We start from the raw sequence: 24,454 nt of genomic DNA, 5'->3' as shown, positions 1-24,454 counted from the left end.
TGAGAATAAATCCTGCTATTGTCCGCACTCACTGGCCCAGTCCAGCCCAGCTCTGGTGGCGGAAAGATGCCCCAGGTCTAAACATCCAAATCCCAAGCCTGCTTTAGGGTCCATCCCTGAGTAGCACTGGGAAACCCTGAAGTCACTCTGCTGCAGGGCCAGCAATCCTCTTCTGTCCTCCACTTTCTGCAGACTGAGAGCAAGGGGAAGGCAAAAGGGACAGCATTCCTCTGGGACAGGCAGTGTTGGGTACTGGAGGAAGACGCTTCTGAGCACTTGCCACATCCCAAGTATTCAGGCCATGGGAGCTCCAGAAGGAAGGATGGTGCTGGGTCCTGCAGACAAGGCCCACCCTGTTCCAGCCGTTAGATTGTGCTGGACTTGCTGCGCCGGAGCAGGCAGACGGCAGTCACCAGGGACATCAGGGCGGTGACCACAAAGAGCAGGATGAGGATGACCCAGTAGTTGTACAGCATGCTCTTGTGGGAAGAGGGCTTCTCTGCTGGGATCATGTTGGTGAGGTTCAGCATGTAGCCCAGGGCCCAGCCAATGGAGGTTTCTCCTGCCTGTGGAAACAAAATGGCATGATCACCACCCCGGTCAAACAGCTCCATGGCCCTCAAGAGACCTTCCAGGGACCACCTCACTGTCAGCCCAATGGAGGAGAGGAGTGTCAGGCAGTCCACAGCATCTTGAGCCCTCACTTGCCCACTGGTCCGGCCAGCTCAGGGACGAAGCAGCTGGGCTCATCTTATGGGAGAAGGATCTCGTCTGCTCAGGCCAGTCCTGATCTTGCTGCCCATTGCGTGGCTTGTGTGGGTGAGAGCACTCGGCAAAGGTGGGATCTTGCCCTGAGATAACTTCCCAACAAGCCTGAGCAAAGAGTTGTTTGAGATGGCTGGTGCCTTGAGGGTCAAAGGACTGGAGGACCTGACTCTATGACTGCCCTACAGTCAGCTCAGCTTGTGTTTTTGCCATCTCCTAGAAGATCCACCCAAAACCTGGGAGTCCCGTCCTTCCCCTATTCCCTGAGATGTTGCCTCACATTGTTTGGCACTTTGTTGGTGAGGGATCATCTCTCCTGCAGGGCCTTTTGACCTAATGCCAAACAGATATCGTGACATGAGTATGTGCTGTGGTGCTACTCACCTTCTTCTGGAAGGCGATGTTGGGGAAGGAATGGTTGTTGAAGTTGTAGCCTTTGGTGGTGAGCAAATAAACAAACATGCTGATGGGGCAGTAATCTGGCAGTCTCTTCTCCAGCTTAGGGGCTTTCTGGAGCAGCTGGGTGAGAAGCAGGGAGGGACAAAGGGGTCAGGCCAGCAGGGCCCAGGCTTTGTTTCTGTGGCCTGAAGCTCTGCATGGTTGCATCTGGCTGGCCAAGGTGCTCCTCATACCCATCGGAGCCTCCCCTGGTCCCACGTAGGAGCCAGCCCCCAGCCTTCCCCAGCTCCAGGGGTACCAGGACACACAGCCCCCTCCAAGGGCTGCGCTCGGAGCCCAGGCGATGCCCCACATGAAGCAGCCCTCTCCTCCCCGCCGTGCCCGAGGAGCCCACCTCACTCCAGCTGGTGGCACAGATGGTCTCAGCAGCATCCCTCAGGTCACTGGGCAAACGCACAGCTTTCCCCATCACTGTCTGGATGAAGTCAACCGTGTAGAAGAAGGCAGAGAAGGCCTGAGAGAGGAAAGGAGGCAGTTGTGAGACAGGCTGGGAGCAAACCCTCTTCCCATGAACAGCCGCTCTGACCAGCACGGTGGGCACAAGCACCTGCCCTTGCAGAGCTGGGGGTCTTGCTTTGCCACCGTGTGGTGCCCGGGGGTCTGGGGACACCTGCTCATCTGTCAGCTGTGCCACCACCCTGCTCCATGCCGAGCCTTACAATGAAGTTTCCTGACACCTTCGGCTGGAAGACGCCATCGAAGGAGCACTGGGAGAAGGAGCAGGTGGTGAAGTCGAAGAGCTTGCTGACGAGCAGAGCGCAGAGGCTCCCGTTCCCGCTGCCCACCACAGTGACAGTGGTGTTGAGGGCAAGGCCGGGCCTCTCCTTCTCTGTGCAGGGGCTGTCGTAGACGCTGCTGAGCGACAGGCTCTTTTGGTAGCCTGTGGGCCAGCAGGGGTGGGGGACAGTTGCTTGGTAGCTCTGAGCCTGCTGCAGAAGAGACAGATGGGACGTGTGAGTCGTTCCGTAGACCCAGCTTCCCCCTGCCTGCCTCCATTTCCCTGCTGGGAGGTGCAGAGGAGCTTTGGCGTCTTGAGGTGACTTGGGACCTCTTGACTCTGACAGAGGGGTGCAACACATTATGGAGAGGGTGAGAGGAAGCCTGGGGACCATGGGAGAGGGGACAAAACCCAAGAGCTGTCTGGGAAGGGTGTGCAACCAGCCCTTCGGGGCTGTCCTAGAGCCAGGGCTGGGGGACACCCCTGTATAAACACCAGGGTGAGGGGGCACCTGCACTGTGACAGCCAGCACCCTGCTGAGCACCTGCTGGTACCTGGAGAAGCTTTGAGAGCAGCCTCTTGAGGACCTGGTCCCTTCCATAGCAGAGGAAGCTGTGGGTGTACACTTTGTACGCCTGGCCGTACAGCTTCAGCATCACCTCATTTCTGGGGTCTTCGATGGTGTCCCTGGTTTCAAAGGTGATCTGTGTGGAAGCACCCCCAAAGTCCATGGCTCCCAGTGTCTTCTTCTGAGGCTGGATCCATTCCCCGAGCCACCCACGCTGAGCAAGGAAGACAAGAGGGGGCACAGGGATGTGAGGAGCTGCAGGACAGCCAGGCCACCACAGCCGTCCCCGGCAGGCGCCTCGCTCCCCTGCCCACCTTGATGAAGTTCTCCAGAAGGTAGTTTGCGGTCACCCAGCCGAAGACCCCTTCCTCTTCCCCCGACAGAATCTTTGCCCCCCGGAAATCAAAAGGGTACGACCTCAGCGTGGCTGCCACGGCGCGGAGGACGGCGTCCGAGGCCTGCGGGTCTGCGATGCTGCGGGCCAGGCGACAGGGCAGTGACGGGGCCGCGCCGGGTGCTGCGCGTGGAGCCCCCGCGGCCCGCACTGCCCTTGGGGCTCGGCCCCCGTGGCACGTGGGGTGAGAGGCAGGTGGGTCCTCGCCTGGGTACCTGTAGGAATGTCCCTCGAAAAACCCCTATAGCCCCGTGTCTGTGCTGGAGAAGGAAGCAGGTGGCAGGGATGGTGTGCTCCCTCCTCCTGAGCCATACCCCATGGCTGGGCGAGGGGGCACGGCTCCCTCCTCTGTGGGCCTTTTGGGGGGTAATTATTGTCACTGTGTCCCATCAGGCTTAGCAATGCGTACAGGGGGCTTTGCTCCTGGCTAGGCAAAAAGACTGGGTGGGTTATGCCAGTGCTGGCTGCATACCAGCCTCTTCTCAGGCCATGCACTGCAGAGCATCTCCTGCCCTGAAAGGCGGGAGCACCTCTGCAAGGGACATTTTGCTGGGCAGCTGGGAGGGTTAGGAGCTTCACCTGTCAAAGGGGACCCATCACAGTTGTCCGTCACCATCTCCATCCCTGCCGCGGGTGGTGAGATGGCAGGGCGGCACGGCAGGGCCCCCTAGGCAGCTGGCACGGCCAGAGCAAGCACTCACTTGAGCAGGCGCATGCCGGCCGTGGCACCCAGGTAGAGCGGGGTGCCCGCGTGCTTCTCCTTGGGCACGTCTCTCAGAGCCTGGTTCAGGCAGTGCACCAAGCTCGTCCCAGCAGTCGGAGGGCTGGAGCTGTAGCTGGAGATGCCGGGACCTGAGGAGAGGGAACAGCGTTGCTCCTTGTGGGTGAAGATGCTCGGTGGGCACCTTTGCCCCTCCCAGGCTGTTCAAAAGGCAGGTGCTGCAGGTGTCTGTGGGCACGGAGCTGCCCAGAATTCAGCCACATCTCCATGCCCACGCCACATCCCCCATCAGCTGACAGCTGGGAAAAGGTTGCTTAAATGGAGAGTGGAAAATCATCCCTTGCTCCGCACTGGGCTAGGCAGAAGCTAAATTGTTTCCTGATAGTGCAGTGCATGCCAGGAAAACATAAACCACAGATGGGCACGGCTGCAGGCACTGAGGGGAGATGAGGGAGGTTTGGGGAAGAGGACTGGACCACTTATAACACCTCACTGTACTGGTGAATACAAAGGAGGCAGCTGGGCATGGCAGGGGCATTCACCCATCACAGTGCGTGCCTGCAGGGATGTGACAGACCCTGCCACCAGCACCGGCCCCGGGGGACTGGGACAGCTCTTACCCTCCACATCGCACATGCTGTGCTCGCCGACCACCCCGGTGTCGTTCTCCTTGTCTGCAGGCCACTTGTAGACAAACATGGCCGTGTGCGAGGACCCGGCGTCCAGCACAATGCCATACTGTGTGGGGGGAGACAGGGGGTCAGGCCGAAGGCCAGAGACCCCCCAGCTGCCCCAGGCCATCCCGAGGGAAGGCACTGGGGCTCAAGGACCCACTGTGCCCGGCCGGTCCTGCCCTGGCAGTGCCTTGCACGGCAGCTCCAGGAGCGTCGTCCGGCAGAGGCGAGCGCCGCTCAGCCCTTGCCCACAGCTGTCTGCACGGGGCCTGCTGGGGGTGCAGCACCGGCAATCTGGAATTTTGGGCATGGGGAACCCCTTGCCCCCTTGAGCACAGACCAGCAGCCTCTCCCCCCGCTTCCCCTGCTTGCTCCCCACAGCATCTCTCCTGGCCAGTGGGCGTCTGTGCTGAGCGGTGTGGGGGTCCCTGGGGCCAGCGAAGGGGGGACACCTGGGAGCAGCCCCTCGGGGATGCAGCTCACCAAAGAAGGGCACCTCGTCCCTCCTGCCCTTGTATGGCTTGGCCATTCTCCGGCTATAAATAACCCTGCTCCCTCCTGCCAAACTAGGTTTCCCAGCTCCCGGGGAGGGGCTGCCCCGTGTTGCCTTCAGCCCTGCCGGTCGGACCCCTCTGCCTCACCCCCTGCACCCCTCTGTGCCCCCAGCCAGAGCTGCTTCCCTGCCACAGAGGAGCCTCGAGTGTGCGCGGGGGAAAGCACCTCAGCATCTCTGGGGTGAAATCACTTGAGGCTTAAACCTGGCTCGTCCAAAGGCTCTGTCTGCTGCCTGCAGGCAGCGCCTCTCCCTGCCCAGTGCCCTGGGGCCACACCAGCCCTGCCTGGTGGGTGCCCCAGTCCCATTGCCGTCCCATCCCTGTCCCCATCCCCGTCTCCATCCCCATCCCCATCCCTGTCCCCATCTGCATCTCTGTTCCCACCAGCTGCAGAGTGGGCTCCAGCCCAAGTGGCTGCAGGGTTGGTTTTGGCCAGCTCAGGCAGCAGGAATGACGTGTCAGAGCACAGGCGGGGACACCTGGGCTCCCCACTTAGAGGGAACCTGCATTTCCATGTGAAGCTGTGGCCCCACACCAGCAGTACCCCCTGCTCCCCCAGGGAACCATTTCCAATGGGTCACTCTCCCCAGCCTCTCCCAGCTCCCGTTAACTGTCTTGCCAAATGCTCTGAGCCAAAAGCCGTGAGCCTGCACAGAATCTTCCTCTGCAGCCAGACAAGGGCCAGTGTGCCACACACTGGTGTGGGGGAGCAGCCCCCGGCCATGATGAACACTGCAGAGAGGAGGATGGGGGCTCAGACGGCCTCCCCCACTCAGCTGCTGCTCCAAAGCACAAAGCTGGGGAGCGGCACCTCCAGTCTGGGCCATTTCTGGGCTGGGTGCTCAGAGCAGCTGCCCTGAGCAGCCTCGGGGGGCTCTCAGCCGCCTCCTCTGCCCAGCACCCCATGGGCCATGCACCCCCTGGCGCTGAGTGTCCTCCCAGTCCCTCATGGCCACAGCACCTTCTGCGTCACCTGCCCGCCCCGGGGCACCCCCTGCACAAGCCATAAAGGATGCTGAGCCTGCCTCAGCGATGCTGCCTGTCCCAGAGGAAGCCTGCTGGCATGTCACCACCAGCTCCCATCCCATGGCCTTCTCAGCACATCCCCTTCACTATCCCAGCCCTCACAAGTGGGTGCTGGCATCCCTGCGAGGGGTCCCTGGGGAGGGTCCAACCCCAAAACACCCCCTGCCCGCCTCTGCCATGCATGTGCCCATGCGCCCTGCGGCCACCATGCAGATGTCCTTGGTGTCCTCGCAGGGCACCACACCACATCTGCACCACCCCAGACATCACCTGGCGTGACAATAGTGTTAACAGGGTGACAACGTTGTCCCCAAAGGCAAAGCATCGCCAAGCCACCCCAAACTTGAGGCTAGGAACAGCCAGGACCCCAGGAGCAGTTTCTAGCCCCAGGATTATATGGATGGGCTGCAGCGCCCAGAGGGGGATGAGGCTGGGGATGGGGATACCTATGGGTTGGCAGGGGCTAAGACATGGTGGGTGGGAGGCAGCGAGGCTGGCCTGCAGCACAGGGGCCACCCGCTGCCACACCAGGGACGGGGCCAGCACGGCGGGAGCAGCGCTGGGGATGCCAGACTGACCCTGCGGCAGGAACGGACGTGGCCACGCGGGCTTGGACACACGGCTGGGCCCAGGATGGGCAGGGGATGTCCCACACGCCTGCGGTGGGGGAAGCGTGGTTCAGATTTCCTCCTGCCTTCTCCAGGGCTGGCTCGGCTGGCGCTGCTGTCGGCCCCACAGAGAGCTGGCACGGGGCGCACACGTGGGGTTGCACACGTTGTGGAGCTGTACACGGGGCAGTTGCACACATGTAGGTGCACATGTGCACACGTGGATATGTGCATGTGCTGTGTGTGCCTGCAGGTGTGCACTTCGGGGTGCGTGTGCACAGACATGCAAGTGTGTGCAAACTTAGGTGTGGAGGTGCATGTGAACGTGCACACACAGGTGTGCCAATGTTTGTGTGCACACGGGTAAATGCGTGTCTGTGCGTACATGCATTCAGGTGGGTGTGGGTGTGCGTGAGCATGCGCCAGCGTGGGCACACGTGTCGGGGGCAGCCATGCTGCCCGCTCAGCCCCAGGGAACTGGAGCACATGTGGTGGCAGTGAGATGCGGCACAGACCCTGGCCTGGGGGAAGCCCTATGGGGAGGTGTCATGTTTGGGGTGACAGGGACAGCGCTGGGGCAGGCTGCAGAACCAGCTGCCCCATGGAGGTGCATCCTGGTGCCCTTTGCTGCCAATGTGTGTGGGTTGGCAGGGCTGGTCTCTCCTCTTGTCCCGGCGTCTGGGTGAGCAGAGTCCATTGCTCCTGGGTGTGGGGCGGCAATGATGGGCAGCAGCTCCAGGGCTTGCGGGTGAGGGACAGTCCGCGGGACTCCCTGACCAGTGGCGGCCCAGCCCCAGCAGCAAAGGCAGCAGCACTTGGGCTTGGCCAAGGTAATGACATGTGGCAACACGAACCGCTGCAGTGCAGTGGCCGCTGGCAGCGCAGGGAGCGCCCAGCGCCCAGCCAGCCGCTGGGGCTCACTCACCGCCCGCCCCAGCCTCCTCTGCCCCACTCCTGGGGAGCACAGGATCTCGCATCCCAGCCTGTCTCCATGGAGGAGTCATCCTCCCCGGGGGCACTGGCAGCGGTGAGCAGGGTGGAAGCCACATGCACAGGTGTGCGTGCACAAAGGGGCTGAGGCAGACCTGGATGGCCAAGAAGGATGAAGGAGATGTCCCGCTCCCTCCGCCAGACCCAAGGGTACACACACGCCTGCAGCACCCACACGGGAATCGGGGACAGAGGCACCCACAGCGGGGCTGCGATGACGCCAGGCCCTGTCCCGGCTCCTCTCCCAGCGCCTGTGCCTGACACTGGAGCTGCTGCATCACCCAGTGCAGAGCAAGTCCCCAGTGCAGGCTCGAGCTGTGGCTGAGCTGTGGGGTCACGGGGAGCTCTGGCAGCTCGTCTGCAGGGGGCAGGCAGATGGGAAGCCCCGGGAACGAGAAAGATGGCTGAAAGCTTCATCTCATTAGTGATTTGCAGCATAAGCACTGCCCTCAGCTCTTCCAGACGAGGTGTCCTGCGCCTGCCAATGAATGGGCTGGAAACAAGGATGCCCTGGCACACTCCTGTGGCGGCGCCTGGCTCTCATCCGCCTCGGCATGCTCAGCTGCCGGAACCCTGGGGCTTGGTGGGGCCTCACACGTGTTTGTGGCCTTGGCCTCAGCCCGTGGGACAGTCCCCCACCTCCTGGTGGCACAGGGGTGATGGATCTTTCTAACAGCAGGACACCCTGACCAGACTCTGGTGATGCCACAGGGCCAGAGGACACAGGGATCCCCAGTGTGACCTTGCACTGAGACAGTGTCCCGGTGCCACCCCTGGCCTCGCTGCCACCTGGGTCACCTGTGGCCCCACAGGCTCTGCCCCGTTGGCACGTCCCTCAGCGCAGCCCAAGCCAGGGCTGCTCAGCCCTGCAGCCCCTGCAGAGAGGCCACAAAGGGCCGGGACAGCCCCAAAGGCCACGGTGCAGTGAAGACACGAGCAGGGGTCAGGTTCCCCCATGAATACGCAGCTCTGCCCAGAAACATCCCACTCCCCAGGGGAGGAGGAACAGTGGGGCACTGAGAGCTGCCTGACTTGCTGCAGCCCCACACCAGGCCCCATGGCCATGCCCGGGCCTGCAGCCGCCACCCCACAGACTCTGCGGGATCCCCCACAACTCAGCAGGGGCTCAGCCCAGCCCCACAGCACCCCACCTCTCCCAGGGGCACTGAGACCTGGGGGGCCCCCCGGTCTGCGGTGGTTGTGATGGGTTTCCTTCCCACCACAGAGCCAGGGAAGAGCCCAGCTGCCTTTGTAAGAGCCGTTGGAGAGATTTGCCACAAGAAGCAAGAGCAGCCAGCGGAGCCGCAAGCCCTGCCGCGGGCCACGCGGGACGGGGAACACCGCGCTCCCGGGACTTGCAGCAGGATGTCCTGGCAGCAGGATAACTAATCCAGGATATTTTTAGGGCTATATTGCAAGCAAAGGAGATGGAAAGTAAAGACATGGAGCCGTAGCTCAGCAGTGAACAGCTCAGCAGCTGCTGTAACGGGAGTGAGCCAGCACACACCATGTCTCACCCAGGAGGGTGGGGACAAGCCTGGGGTCCCCCACAGCAGGACCAACCTCCTCTAAATCGTGTCTGCACATTTGGGGCTGAGTTAGACTAAGACAAAGCCTTATATCCCCAAAACAGCCATGATCTCTTTGCAAAAGCACAGCCCCTCAGTGCCTGCCCGGCTGCCCCACAGGAACCGGCGCTGCCGCGACGCCGGTGCTGAGCTCTGTGCCGAGCTCTGTGCCGAGCTCTGTGCTGCACCGCGCACACTGGGCTGGACCTCACGCCTGCTTGGAACAGGGCAAGACCCCAAATTCCCGGGCCGGGTGGTGGAGCAGGCCAGGACTCATGTGGGTGTTTGGGGATGCTCAGCCCCAAGCGGCAGTGCTGTCTGCAGACTGGAAGCTGCCAGCACCCAGAGAGAAAAGGCACAAAAAAAGCTCAAAAATGAAATATCTGGTAATGCATCTGGCTTAAAACCTAAGCCTGGAACCAGGAGGAAAAAAGGCTTTCCAGACTGACCCGAGTGCTGCACACAGGCCTCAGCGCTGATCCGTCTAATTCCCCTGTGTCCAAAGAGTCAAAAATCCGTTTTGGAACCAGCTACGGGCACTGCTCAATGTGCCCCAGCACAGGGCAAGGGCTGGTAAAAAAGGTGCCACAGGGAAAGAGTTGCCAGTTATACCAACAGCAGCGAGTATCATCGTGGCTAAGCCAGCTCGTCTTCATTACATCTGATACACCAGAGAGAAGGCAACACATCTGGCATTTGGGCTGGCTCAGAAAGTTCCAAAGCAAATTGCTTGGGATGAGAAAAAGGGGATTTTGGATGAACCATTTTTCAGGACAATAATATATTCCCCACTGAACCACTCGGTCTATCAGAAAAGAAAAGAAAAAAGACTTTTTTAAAACAAAAGACTTGGGCTGCAAAATGTCAACTGGGAGACTTGGCCAAAAAGAAACTGGTCAGGAACTTCTTTCAGCATTGAATTTACAATGACAAAGAAATAAAAAGCAGCTCATTCTCATAGGGAAGTGCATTTCTCGTCTGGCAGCGCTGGCTGGGGCAGCGCAGCTGGAACCCGGGGTGCTGGGCGATGCTGGGTGCCCAGGGTGCCCCATCCCCAGACACACGGGAGCAGATGCTGACACGGCTGCTCAGGCCTGGAGGGGACACATCCGGACACGCCACTGCTCTGGCACAGCGTGCCCAAAAGATTCCTCTCTCGAACGTAGGTCTGAGGTGGCGGGGCTGGGTGTCCCTGCAGCCGGGGGGCTGCTCCCTGCACCCCCAGCTCAGGCAGCAGTGCGGGGACCCCCAGCCCCGTGTCCCCGCCGCTGGGGATCCCCGGGCTGCAGGAGCCTGTCCCGCCCCGGCCATCCCGCAGATGGGGGTGTCCGCTGCGGCTCCCCCAGCCCCAGCAGCCCAGGTCCCTCCGCTGCCCGTTGTCCCCGGTGCCAGCCCCGCTCACCTTGAAGCCCGGCGGTCCCCGCGTGTCCCCGGAGCCGAGGCAGAGCAGCAGGATGCCCAGCAGGCAGCCCAGGGCCAGCAGCAGGAGGACGGCGGCAACCCGGCGGGCCATGGCGGGGCCGGAGCGGGGCAGGTGAGCGGCTCCGCGGCGGCTGCGGCGGCTCCTGCTGCTCCTCCTCCCCCGCCTCCTCCTCCTCCTTCTCCTCGCCCGCCTCTCCCGGCTGAGTCACCGCCGCCCCGGCCCCCCCGGGCGGGACACCGGGCTCCGTGGGGCTGCGGGGGGCCGGCCCGGCTGCGGGTCCCGCCTCTGCCTCTGCCCCTGGCCCGGGCTCGGCTGCATCCTGTCCCCCCGCCCCAGGCATCGCCCCTGCCCCGGGTCAGCCCCATCTCCTGCCCTGGGCATCACCCCTGGTCCCAGAGATCAGCCCCATCTCCCTCCCCGAGCACAGTACTTGACCCGGGGACTCAGCCCCATCCCAGTCCCCCAGGTATCACCGTTGCCCTGGGATCAGCCGTGTCCTGCCTTGCTCCCTGCTCCGGCATCACTGTTACTTCGGGGCTCAGCCCTAGCTTGTCCCTCCTCCCCGGGCAAGTCCTCTGTCCCCGGAATCGGTCTCAGCTTCCTACCGCCACCAGGCATTGCCCTTGACCAGTCCCATCCTGCCCCCACCAAGGCATCACCCCTGCCCCGGGGCTCAGCCCAGAGACGGGTTTGGTGGGATGTGAGAACGCCCTGAGTTCTAAGAAAATGTCTCACCTACAATGATTAACAACTATGAATATATCTCTGCTTTTAATCATCACAAGGAGTTTGTGACAGCCCTGAGGAGCCCAGATGTATATAGAGATTGTTTTTAATACAGTCACAAGTGAATAATGTAATGCGTTTCCACAGGGAGCAATGAGCCAAGGAAGGTTTGGCCCCTGGCTCTGAGAAGGACATTTTGAGCTTGCTTACATAGAGGGATAAAACAGTGAACAAAATAATAAACAAGAAGATATCACCAAGGAGAGGAGGCTGAAGGAGGACGTGGCTTCCAGCCCAGCCGGGCGCTTGCTGGAGGGTCACACTCCGGCTCCTCTCAGCCCGCCTGGCTTCTGAATTTTTTTGAAACAAGCCACTTTTTCTGCTGCTCAGAGCTGCTCCCCCATAGCAGGTGCTGCATCCACGCTTGGGACCCTGCAGAGCTCCGGGCCCATGGTGGTGGTACATGGTGCGGAGGCGTTTGGGGGCGCAGCCTCTGCCAAGGGCTTGTGGTCCCAACGTGCCGCTGTGCTCTGGAGCTCTGCTGCTGGGGGTGGCAGCTGCGGATGAGCTCTGGTTTTGGTCCCCAGAGCAGTGACTGGTAGTGGAGTCTGGGGAAGAAAATGGCTAAACAGGGCCACAGAGAGTGACCATCACCCAGCCGGTGCCCATCATTGCAGCGCAGGGCTTCTCCGCAGCACCGCTGTGTTCAGCCTGTGAGTGTCTGAGGATGAGTCTACCTCCTCATTTTAATTCATTAAGCATTTAACCTCTGGAAAATCTGTGTCTGTCAACTCCAAGAGGTTAACATACAGATTAATGTGAAAAAATTATTCCCCTTTGCTGCTGCTGCTAATACCACAAGAGACCATAGTCTTGTCTCTGAGGATTAGCGGAGCATCGTTTCCACTGCTCTCCTGCATTACTGCTGACTTGAGGGCGCTTCTCAAGCTTCCATAGGGAAATACCTGCGTATTCCTAACTCTTCTCACCACCCTCCTCACCTGTCCAGTATTTCTGAGGCACATATCTGCAGCCCTCATGGGTGTAACTGCACTAGGGATTAATGCAGCAGCAGAAAGATCTCTGGATTGTGCTTAAAACCCTTTCTTAATAGCTGCCAACCCTCCAGTGTTTCCTTTTGACTGGACAAGAAATGAGAACAGATCTTCAGAGACTGAGAAGGAACTAAAAGTCTCTTTTCTGAATGGTGGTGAGCAGAGATGGGGTTGGGAGAGCCCACAGGGTAGGGATGTAGGTAGGTAGGAGGTAGGGATGGTCCCTTGCTCCTCATCCTTATTTTGCTTTCAGTGACTTTGGAGCAAGTCCCTTTCTGGCAGGTGGTTACTCATTGTGGTGAGACCCTCCTAGGACTGCAGTGGAAGTGTGAGTGTCTTCCATACCTCGATCTTGCATGGACTTGGCCACCTTGCTCCCAGGTTGCCCGTGCATGGCATGGGATGGGGGGCTTGCAATCCTTCCCATTGCCAGAGGGGCTGTTCCTCCTTCTGTGCGCAGGGTCCCATTTGCCAGCCTCTGCGCAGCCCCAAGGGGCAGGGAAGGTTGAGCCGAGGTCCAAGGGAGCGTGTGCCCAGCCCTGGCTGATCACTGGTGTCCCAGGAGACTCAACCTCCAGCACAAACAGGGAGGCACAAAGAGCTGAGACATGCTGGGCTGGAAATGCTCCCAGCCACGCAAAGGGAATGACAGCCACATGAAGCCATGTACAGCCAAGAAATATCTCCATGATGGTGCATTCAGGCATCGAGGACACCGACACCACTGTCCTGAGCTCAGCCTGGCCGGGGTCAAGTGCTGGCTGTGAGCGACCATTTCTCGTCATGCCCTGTTTACAGGTGGCAGCACTGGCAAGGAGAGCAGGGAGGGAGGGCGGCAGCCCCGCTGCCCACGCGGTGACAACAGACTGGGCCCCTCGCAGGACAACCCAGCCACATCCCCGGGCATGGAGCAGGTGCCTGTGCTGGAGTGGCCCCCCTAGGTGGGCAGTGCCTGGCAAGGAGCATGAAATCACCTGCAGGAATGAACGAATTCAGCGGGAGAAAGAAAGTGAGGGGCAGGGAGGGCTTTCTCCAAGATGCAGAATGGAGCAGACTGGAGAATCGAGCGGGGAAAAATTTAATGAAATATAACAAGAGCAAGTGTAGAGTCCTGAATCTGGGCAGGAACAACCCCAGGTTCCAGTGTAAGTTGGGAACGACCTGTTGGAGAGCAGCGTAGGGGAAAGGGACCTGGGGGTCCTGGGGACAGCAGGGTGACCATGAGCCAGCACTGGGCCCTTGTGGCCAGGAAGCCAATGGTACCTGGGGTGGGTTAGAAGGGGGTGGTCAGTAGGTCAGAGAGGTTCTCCTGCCCCTCTGCTCTGCCCTGGGGAGACCACACCTGGAATCTTGTGTCCAGCTGTGGCCCCTCAGTTCCAGCAGGACAGGGAACTGCTGGAGAGAGTCCAGCGCAGCCACCAAGATGCTGCAGGGAGTGGAGCATCTCCCGTGTGAGGAAAGGCTGAGGGAGCTGGGGCTCTGGAGCTGGACAAGAGGACACTGAGGGGGGACTCATTCCTGGGGATCAATATGGAAAGGGGCAGTGTCAGGAGGATGGAGCCAGGCTCTGCTGGTGACAACCAGTGACAGGACAAGGGGCAATGGGTGCAAACTGGAACACAGGAGGTTCCACTTAAATTTGAGAAGCAACTTCTTCCCAGATGAGGGTGTCAGAGCCTGGTCCAGGCTGCCCAGGGGGTTGTGGAGTCTCCTTCTGTGCAGACATTCCAACCCGCCTGGACACCTTCCTGTGTAACCTCATCTGGGTGTTCCTGCTCCATGGGGGGATTGCACTGGATGAGCTTTCCAGGGCCCTTCAACCCCTGACATCCCGGGATTCTGTGATTCTGTGATCTCCCGATGCCGTGGGAAGGAGGGTGCTATCTTGTTTGTCTGAGGAAACCAGGAACATGTGTATTTTCAACTCCAGCAATGCAAGGCTGGCACAAATGTCACCTCTGTGGGACCCCAATTTCTAAAGCAAAAGATGTGCTTGAACAAGTAGGTTCAATGCACAAGCAGCTGCATGGGGAGCCAGCCCAGCACAGCCCAGTTGTCCTGCTGCACAGCCACCTGTGCCACCCTGCCACCTCCCTGCACCCTGACACGTCCTTGCATTGCACAGCAACGCAGGGCTGGATGGAGCACAACGCCAGGTCTCAGGGCCCTGTGCCCCAGTGGGCAGCAAGGGTGGCCCCAGCAAAGCTGCCCAGCACCGCCAGTGTCCCACTGTCCTCCTGTCCCCAGTGCCAGGGCTGCTCTTTGCCCTCAGCAGTGCAGTTGCAGGGCTGCTCTCCATCCATTCATCTTGCCTTGAGCATCCCCAGGGACATGGTGAAATTTTGGGGGTCCACTTCAACAGCAGGAAGGACAGAGACCCTCAACATGACCAGACACGATAACCTTAAATAACCATATAATCAATCAGATGCAGGGCCAGGGTTTGCTATGAGCCAGCAATATGCTCCCCATGAATTAATGCCAATTTTGTGTGCTTAGAGTCTGTGTACGTGGTGTTATCTCCTTTATGGGGCCAAGGCAGAGAAGGACCAGGTACAGTAAGGGGCCCAGAGTATCCTGTGGATGTCACAGACAGGGGGGTGCAAATGCAGAGCCCCAACTCCCAACCACGCTGGTGTCTTCACCTGCCCTGTAACTGGGCAAGCACAGAGACCTGAGTCCCAGGTAAAGCCAAGTGAAGATGTTCCACCAGCACGCCTGAGGCACCTGCAGGCTCTTGGCATGTATTTCTGCATCACCTGCAGCTGATGTGGACACTGACAGCTCAGCAGCACGGGGAAACAGGGCCTTCCCCGCTCTGTGCTGGGGAGATGCACCTGCACAGGCTCCCCAGGACAGATCCCCAGATGGGCGACAAAGCCTGTCCCCACCCTGGGGCACTTGCAGGAGAATATTCACTGGGGACAAAGTGGTGGTTGGGGAACAAAGACAAGAAGGTAGGGAGTGTGTTACACCCAGCAGTGTGGAACAGCCACCTTCCCAAACAAAGGAGAGAGGTTTTTCTAATCCACTTCTTCCAACAAAAGCGTCTGACGTGGGGCCACCTGGGCGAGGGCCACCTGGGTTACAAAGGACTATTGGAGAATGTGGAGCCAGAGAAGGGACTCGCTGGCTGGTCTTGGGAGGACATACCTAGGGATGGCGGGGTTTGCTGGTGGCTGGGGCTCAGGGCTTCATAATGTCTTCGTTAACGATGGATGAGATCATCTGGGAACACTGGTGGGCGGCACAGTAGCTCCATATGTGGCTGGGAAATAACAGGAAGAGCAGAATGAGCCTGGAGACATTGCAATGGGCCGAGGTCCAAAGGGAGGGATTAGGGACAGGGTTTTCTGCTCCCATCTGCAGGCTCCTTGGCCAACAACAAGTGCAGGGGAGATGGATTCAGGAACATTCAATAATCTTGGGATTGTGATGAGCATGGGCCAACAATGAACAATGCACAAGCAGTCCCACAATGCGCTGGAGAGCTGCTAGAACAAAACACTGATCTCAGCCCTGATGAGAGCCCCAGTGGTCCCAACCTGCTCCCAAAGGAGCACAGGAGGGCAGTGGGTGCCATGGTTGCTCTGCACAGACACCCAGGGCAAGGAACAGCAGGCAGAAAGCGGGGCTGGGTGGAGAGCAGCACGGTCCCTGTGACAGCCGGCAGCACACTTGGGATGGCAGGAGGCTGCGGAGATGTCACCAACATGAGCACAGCTCCCGTCTGCTCCACAGGCAGCTCTTGAGCAGTGTGTGAATGAGGGACAAAGACAGGAACTTGCTCCTCGGTCACAGGCTGGGCTGGGACTGCTCACAGGGCCACACGCTGTCATCCATGGGAGCGGGAATCCACCAGCCCTGCTCTCAGTCCCAACTCTAGCCCCAGTCCCAACCCTAACCCCAATCCCAATCCCAATCCCAATCCCAGTCCCAGTCCCAGTCTCAGCCCTGCCTGTGAGCAGCACTGGACCTATGGCTGGGTGGACAAGCCGTGACCTGTTCCCAGTCCCCAGGGCCATGTGCAGCCCAGCTGGGCTCTGCAGCCCTCATTGGAGTCAGGAGCTGAACTGACCCGGTCATGGGGACTTGGCTGAGAAATCAGCTGTATTTTTTGGAGACCATGGCCAGCGCAGGCCAAGCCCTGGCTCAAGCCCAGAGCCATCCCTTCCCCAGGGACCTCTAGCCAGGCTGAGTCCCAACCAAAGAACCTGAACATCCGGGCTTCCCAAACAGCTGCTGCTGACTCTCTCCCCTGTGTTGTCTTGCATTAAGGGCTCCCAAAACTGTGTGGGGTACTGGAAAGTCTCCCAGCAGCCTGTCCTCGGGGGGGATGCATCCCTCAGCCCAGCAGAGGTGTGTCCAGCCAGAGAAAAAGAACAGAGTTCAACAAGCCCAAGTATGACTGAGGGCATCTTTGCATCTGCACCGGGTGGATATGAGGTCCCATGATCACTTAAGCCTTGGCTTCCAGCCCGGAGCTTTTCACTCACAGGCACTGAAGAACTGGAAGGACCCCAGTGTATCCAGGGCCATAATCCACCTCCTGGCAAAGCCGCTGGCCTGGGAAGAAGATCAAACCCAAACACAAGTTTCAATTCTTGCCTTACTCTCTAAAACCTTTTCTCTCTCCCATTTCCCAGGACTGCATCTCTGTGATGCCAGTCCAGTGGGGTTCCCATGGACAGGGCTCTGCTCCCTGTTGCCCGGGCACTGAAGTGACCAGGAAATAGGCGGTTTCTCCGGAAAAGCCCCGGCCTTTTCTCCTGGCTGCCTCGCTGGGAGCCCCCTGGTAGCGGGGAGAGGGCAGGGAGGTGTCTGGCCACAGGGTGCTCACACCTAGCGGGGCAGGAGCCCTCGTGGGCTGGCAGACATCCCGTGCTGTCAGCTCCATTGCTGTGGCAATGGTGCCTGGTGAGCTGTTTCCCCAAGCTTGTGGTACGAGGCTGTGGGTCCTGGCATGGGACACAGGACCCGCCAGCAGAGCATCCTTCCCCCAGGACAGAGCTGTGCTGGTGTGCAGAGCCGCAGGGCTGTGGCTTCATCCCACTGGCCCCGTGCAGCCGCCACGGGTTCACCTGTCCCTAGACCTGTGGGATTGGGTGTGTGGACAGGAGGGAGCGCATGACATAAAGGAAAAGAGCATGATAGGCAGAGCTACGTGGACAGCCTTGCCCACAGGGCTGATCCTCATCCTCAGAGTGAGGGAGGGATGGTGGTGGGGTGGGAACAGAGCTGGCAGGATGGAGGGGGAAATCATGTTCTTGCTTGGAATAAAGCAGGGAACTGTTTGTCACTCTTCTTAGAAATGGCCAGTACTACCTGGGGGCCCAGTCGTAAATGAGAAATCACACTTTGCATGACCTGGGCTCTCCACCACAAGCGCCAGCCCCAGGGCAGCAGGGTGAGCAGCCAGGTGATGCCGGGGCTGAGCCCTTGTCCCGGCTCCTGGGGCAGCCCCCTTGCTGCAGCAGCTCCGTGCGGCCCGTGGCCACCACTGCGGCCCCACACAGAGCTGCTGCAAGAAGGGGCTCCCCTGCGGGATGCCGAAACACTCAGGCTACCCTTGCGGAGTCCTCACCAGAGCAGCCGAGGGGCTCTGAACAAGCAGGGGGCTTTTGAGGGCAGCTGTGTGTCAGTCCTGGCAGGGCTGCTGCTTGGCTTCCCCAGGCCCGGAGGTGAGCAGGACCATGGGGACACTGCCATCGTCCCCCTGTGAGCAGCAGCAGGCAGCAGGACGGGCAGCAGGGCATGGCGGGGTGGGGGTGCCTGTGGCCATGACTCCTTTGCCTGGAACGGGTGCAAACACTGCAACCCACCTTTCCAACAGACTCACAACGCTTTCTGACCTGGTCTCCTATTACCCATTTATCTACATTTAACTCAATTATTAATACATGAGGGATTTTGCCCCTTGAAGGTCCAAACAGGACCTGTTTTTCCATTCTTAGCTATCGCATTGGTCCACAAAGAGAATTCAAGTAACCCAGAGGGGTGCGGTTTGGTTAGCATATCTCCATTAGCTCTCCTGTGCAGTGAATTTGCTCTTTTCCCATTTCTATTGCATGGAGAAACTCTATTTTCCGAGGTTCCCTCAAGTTCCTAGTGGGGTTAGGCATAAAACTAACATTTTAGGAGGACTTGGGAACCAGGAGGGCTCAGAGGTAGAAGCATTTCTGTTAGGGCATAGCTTTCAATGGACTCAATGAGAGGTTCCACTTAAATTTGAGAAGCAACTTGTTGGGGTGAGGGTGTCAGAGCCTGGAACAGGCTGCCCAGGGGGGTTGTGGAGTCTCCTTCTGTGCAGACATTCCAACCCGCCTGGACACCTTCCTGTGTAACCTCATCTGGGTGTTCCTGCTCCATGGGGGGATTGCACTGGATGAGCTTTCCAGGGCCCTTCAACCCCTCACATTCTGGGATTCTGGGATTCCATGATCCTAAGGGTCTCTTCTAACTAAAAGGATTCTATGATTCTATGCTAAGCCACCTTCCCATCAGCATCCTGCAGCTATGTGGCAGGATGCTCCAGCCCCATGAGGTGACATTGCTCCAGCACTCCTTTCCTGAGCCCTGGGAAGGAATGTGGGAAGGTGTCAGTTCAGCCCAATCCCATTTTGCACTGAGCAAGACCATTTTGCTTCTTTCTGATACTTGCAGTCTGTTTTGAGGACCAGCAATGCAAGAGGGTTCCCGGTCGCAGAGGTGTAAATGCGTCTCTCAACGCTGTTGCGTGGTGCTGCAGCTGGAGAAGCCGTCCTGTCCCAGGGCGACTGTTCTTTCACGTCTTTGGCATCAAACTATGCTTGCGTGATGCAAGATCTCACACTGGGAACTCAACTCAAGGGAAAGGAGGCGTTTCTCCTCTTCTTTGGCAGGACGTAAATGAAAACCAGATTCCCAAGGCAGGCTGAGGCTCCCTGGTGGCCTCCCCCTGAGGCAGGGGACATCCAGGCATGTCCCAGGCTGCACCAGGGGCCTCCTGCTGCCCTCCCTGCCATGGCAGTGGGAAATGAAGTCTGTCCTGTGTGTGCCACCATCTGTCCTGTATGTGCCATCATCTGTCCTACCTGTGCCATCATCTTTCCTGTATGTGCCATCATCTGTCCTGCCTGTGCCATCACCTGTCCTGCCTGTGCCACCATCTGTCCTGTATGTGCCATCACCTGTCCTACCTGTGCCATCATCTTTCCTGTATGTGCCATCATCTGTCCTGCCTGTGCCATCATCTGTCCTGTATGTGCCATCATCTGTCCTACCTGTGCAATCATCTTTCCTGTATGTGCCATCATCTGTCCTGCCTGTGCCATCACCTGTCCTACTTGTGCCATCACCTGTCCTACCTGTGCCATCATCTTTCCTGTATGTGCCATCATCATCTTTCCTGTATGTGCCATCATCATCTTTCCCGTACGTGCCATCATCATCTGTTCTGTATGTGCCGTCACGCTGGCATTGCTGCATTGGGCAAGCGCTGCTGAGAGTTTTCTTTCCTGGGGACGCTCCCTTTGCACATGCCCCACAGCACCCACGCAAACCAAGTGCAGTGCCCAGGGGGCAAAGATGAGCTTCACAGAGCCACCATGAAATCACCTGTTACTGCCAGATTCAACAGATCCATGCCCAGGCCAGCTTTGAGCAATTTATTAAACCGGTTTTCTTCCATATTTAACCCTCCCACTTCACCACTGTTGCCCACCTGGGGCCTTTTGTACAAACCTTCCTGCTGAGTTCCTGGTGCCCCTCCAGCTGCCCAGGCTCTTCCTTTAAGGCTTTTTCTCAATTGACTCAAAAATCGGAGTTGATCAGCCCGAAATCCTGACATTTCAAAAAAGAAAGTTTGTGAGTTGTGGAGATTTTCACGGTTAGACTTTTCAGTTTTTGAACCTAACTGCAAAAGTGGACTTTTGTCTTTCAGGGAGAACTGGATTTTCTGAGCTCATCATGGGATATCACCAGCTGCAATTCCAGAAAATCATGTGTTGTGAAGCTCTCAAAAGCCCTTGAGAGCCTCATTCATTTCCTCTTCCTCCATACACTGCAAAACAGTGTGATTTATGAACAGCTGCATGCTCCCGAGGATGCAACAGCATATCTCCAGTTGCAGATGGGCATCCTCAACGCACCCCAGTGCTGCAGGTCACCTGTTCCTGCCCCAGAACCGAGACATCTCTGCGGGTTTTCTTCAGGCCACATCAGGAAGATCTTGGATGCAAACCCCTGAGAAATGAAGGGTGTTGCTTCAGCATGAAGCAGCACAGGGACTGCTGGGCGTCCCCTGTCCGGCCTCCACGCGGCGTCCGGACTGGCCGCTCAGCCTCCCTTCTACACTAATGTGTGCAAAAGAATCTGAAGAAACATGGTTCTGCGAAGGGTGTTACGTGCTGCAGGACAGAAGAGCGAGCAGGACCCTCGCCTGGGGTGTCACAGTTAAACGTTCTCCCTGAGGATGGAGCGGGTTGCAGAGGCGGTGGAAGAAGGAGAGGGAGAATAGCTGTGTCCTGGGATGATCTCTGGGGCTTTCAGGGCTGCTAATGCTTCACTCAGAGCCACCATCCTGACCTTTTAAGATAGGTTTGTGCTTTGTAATTGGGACAAAAGGGAAAAAAACCCCACCCAGGTTCATTTGTGGGAAGCTGGCAGTGTGACATCCAGGTGATCCTCTGTGCGTGGGGATGGGGCTGTGCCCGGGAAGGGCATGGGAAGGATGCTTGTCCCGCCTTCAGGTTCGTTCCTGCTCTCAGGTTTCAGCAGGTGACTTGGATGAAACTGCTGAGTGCCATTTTTCCAGCTTCAGCTGGGTCGTGCCTTTGTGTGGGGTGGAAGAACAAACATTGCTTCGTGTGCCGCTGGCGGGAGCCACAGGGAGACACTGCCCTGCCGCGGGGAAAGGCTTTCCTTGCTGGAATGATACTTTAAGCCCAATGTCCCTGAGCAGGGCTGAAGTTAAACCCTCAGTGCAAGAAAATAGCGTTTTGCGTGAGTGTGAAATTTGGCAGAGACCAGGGGTGCGAACAGCTCGCCAGAACCGAGCGCAGCAGCCGCCTGTCTGCTTCCCAAGAAGCGGCCGGCGAGGTCCAGCTCCTGAAACACGCCCTGTGCCGGGTGTCAGAGGAGCCGCTCAGCGCGGTGAGTCCTCTGCAGAGCTGAATCCAGCCCAGGCGTGTGGGAGGATGCTGCCAGGGAAGGAATGATCCTGCTCAGTGTGCACTGACCAGACTGGAGCTGGGCAGAGGCTGCTGTGGATGAGCGACCACGTCCCGCTCCCAACACATCCCCCTCTGCTCCAGCTGCATCCCCCGCTCTGCTGGGGAGACATCAGGTCCTCGTCAATGGGTTTATGTGGGGAGGTTTTGGTGGCAGGTGGCTGCAGGGGTGGTTTCTGTGAGAAGGTACCAGGAGTTGCACCCATGTTGGACCCAGTCAGCTCCAGCTGGCTCCAAGATAGACCCACTACTGCCCAAAGCTGCGCCCATCAGGAAAGATGATGGTTCTTCAGTGATAATGCAGTTAAGAAAGAGAAAAAATGCTGTGGAGCAGCTGGGAGAGAGCAGTGAGAAGATGTGAGAGAGAAGGAGGTGCTCCAGGTACCGGAGCAGATTCCCCGCCGCCTGTGGTGCAGACCATGGTGAGGCTGGATGTCTCCCACAGCCCATGGAGGTCCATGGTGGAGCAGAGATCCACCTGCAGCCCATGGAGGTCCGTGGTGGAGCAGAGATCCACCTGCAGCCCATGGAGGTCCATGGTGGAGCAGAGATCCACCTGCAGCCCATGCAGGCCCATGGTGGAGCAGAGATCCACCTGCAGCCCATGCAGGCCCATGGTGGATCAGAGAGCCACCTGCAGCCTGGGGAGGCCCATGGTGGAGCAGAGATCCACCTGCAGCCCATGCAGACCCATGGTGGATCAGAGAGCCACCTGCAGCCTGGGGAGGCCCCCACCCCTCTGCAGCAGGAGCTGCTCAGCCTCTGAGGGTTGGTTTGAGCACCAAACTGCTGCCAGGACCCTGCCTGGCTCCCACCACATCCTTCTCCCACTCATCTTATAGGAAGGTTTGCACACGGTTGCTTCCCTTTTTGACATCCCACACATGCCTCTCTTTGGAAGTCAGCCCTGGGATCGGCACTTTCAGTTCTCCTGTGGTTGCATGAGTGCTCGACCGCAGCAGGACTTCCACAAACTGAGGCCAAGGGCAGCTGCCAAGCAGCTGCTGCGTCCTGACCGCTGCCAGCCAGAGGCAAGTGAGTGTGAAACAGAGGAGCCAAGCCCTGTCCCAGGCTGCAGGTGCAGCTCAGGCTCCTCTCGTCACCTCACCAGGACTGTCACACCTGCGGGGCAGGAGGGCAGCTCGAAGGGGAGAGGATGGAAACCCAGTCCTGTGGCTTCAGCAGCGGGTGTGTGTGAGGAGCCACATCTGCAGTGTCTGGAATAACCGCAGTCCCTGGGCAGCTCGTGGTGAGGAGCTCACTGGGGAACCAGGCGCTCACCTGGACACTTGCTTCAGGCTTTCAAGTAACATCTTTACAGGCACAAATTTCACAAATAACCATTTCAGGGTCCAGCCAGTGCCTGTGCCAGCTGTGTTCATTGCTGCCACATGCCTCTTTGAGCAAACAAAGCTGGGAGCAGGTGGCATTTACACAGCTGTGATGTTCCTACCAACCCCTCCTACCATCCAGTGTTGTCCAGGGATGAGTAAGATGACAACAAACATACATGATACTTTCCTTGAGGCATCTCCCAGTCTCCAGCTATCTTCAGTTAGGGGGATTTCCTGAGCCAGATGTGATTTCCTGATTTCTCTGTATTTACACCCTTCAGTAGATCCTTCCTCTCTGGACTTGTCAAAAAAATTCCCTTTGGGTGCAGGCAACACCTGCATCAGCACCATCCCCCGACAGGGAGCTCCTGCCACCCCAGCATGGAGAGCTGCCTGCTCCAGGTGGGGCTGAACCCACTGCCGGCTCATTCATGCACAGCCAGAGCTGGTGCCTCTGTCTCTCTCCAGGACGATCCTGAATTTTCACATCCCACCTGTATCTTCCCTGGTGGGAGGTTCCTGCTCAGATAGGAAGGTCCTTCCCACTGGAGTTTCTCAGGAACCCTTTGGCCGCCAGAGTGTCTGCAGGAAGGGCCCATCCATCCCTGCTGCCCCTTGTGGCCCCCACTCCTCACACAGCACCCGGGGTGCATCCCGGGGGCAGGATCAGCCCCTTGCTCTGCACTGGCTGTACCCCGCAGCCAGGTCCCACCTGCATCCCACCTGGGGCCAGTGGCACATTCACCATGGGACAGAGGTACGCCGTTATCCCGCAGGCTGGCCCTGACCTCCTGGATTTTCCTTCTAGCGATGTAGTTTCCACTGCATTTAAAAATAAAATCCCAGCAATAAAAGCTCTGGCTAATTTTATACCCGGGTTGTCTTTCCCAGGCTCCCACAGGACAAGGTGCCTCCTGCAGCCCCGCAGTGCAGGTCCGTCCTGCAGCACGGACGGTGCTCACACAGCCGTGCTGGTGTCACACGTAGACAGGGTGCGGGGGTGGATATAGGATGTGGGGGTGGGTTGGAGCACAGGATGTTGAGCTATGACAGAGCTTGTTGCCCATGGAGCAGATCCTTCCTCTTCGCCTTGCTGGGAACCAAGAAAGCTGAGGTCTCCATGTGCGGGGCTGGGAGCACAGTTTGGTGTGATGTGTCCACGGTCATGGCGTGAGCACAGACACAGTGTGGCCATGGACACAGTGTGAGCACAGATACCATGTGAGCACGGCCATGGTGTTAGCATGAGAGAGTGTGGCCACGGAAATGGTGTGAGCAGAGATAAGATGTAAGCATGGCCATGATGTGACCACAGACATGGTGTGAGCATGAACACGATGTGACCATGGACACAGTATGAGCAGAGATATGATGTGACCATGGACACGGTGTGACCATGGACACAGTGTGAGCACAGACACAGTGTGACCATGGACAGGGTGTGACCATGGGCACGGTGTGAGCACACTGTGACCATGGACACAGTGTGAGCACAGACACAGTGTGACCGTGGACACGGTGTGAACATAGACACAGTGTGACCATGGACAGGGTGTGACCGTGGGCACGGTGTGAGCACACAGTGTGACCATGGACACAGTGTGAGCAGAGATATGATGTGACCATGGACACGGTGTGACCATGGACACAGTGTGAGCACAA

The 24,454-nt window shown here is 58.6% G+C and overlaps 1 protein-coding gene across 1 annotated transcript; it reads right to left on the bottom strand.

Moving 5' to 3' along the window:
- Positions 1 to 365: 365 nt before the first annotated feature.
- Positions 366 to 10,558, bottom strand: ENTPD2 (ectonucleoside triphosphate diphosphohydrolase 2; the record flags this gene model as incomplete). The annotated part of the gene is made up of 9 exons (XM_080355876.1): positions 366 to 566; positions 1,150 to 1,284; positions 1,559 to 1,678; positions 1,884 to 2,150; positions 2,497 to 2,724; positions 2,825 to 2,984; positions 3,606 to 3,756; positions 4,246 to 4,363; positions 10,448 to 10,558. 9 exons carry the CDS (start codon positions 10,556 to 10,558, stop codon positions 366 to 368), a joined length of 1,491 nt encoding a protein of 496 aa, XP_080212002.1.
- Positions 10,559 to 24,454: the final 13,896 nt, after the last annotated feature.

This window comes from Nesoenas mayeri (assembly GCF_963082525.1).
Source record: "Nesoenas mayeri genome assembly, chromosome: 18".
Lineage (NCBI taxonomy): Eukaryota > Metazoa > Chordata > Aves > Columbiformes > Columbidae > Nesoenas > Nesoenas mayeri.
This window is presented reverse-complemented; position numbering and strand designations above follow the sequence as displayed.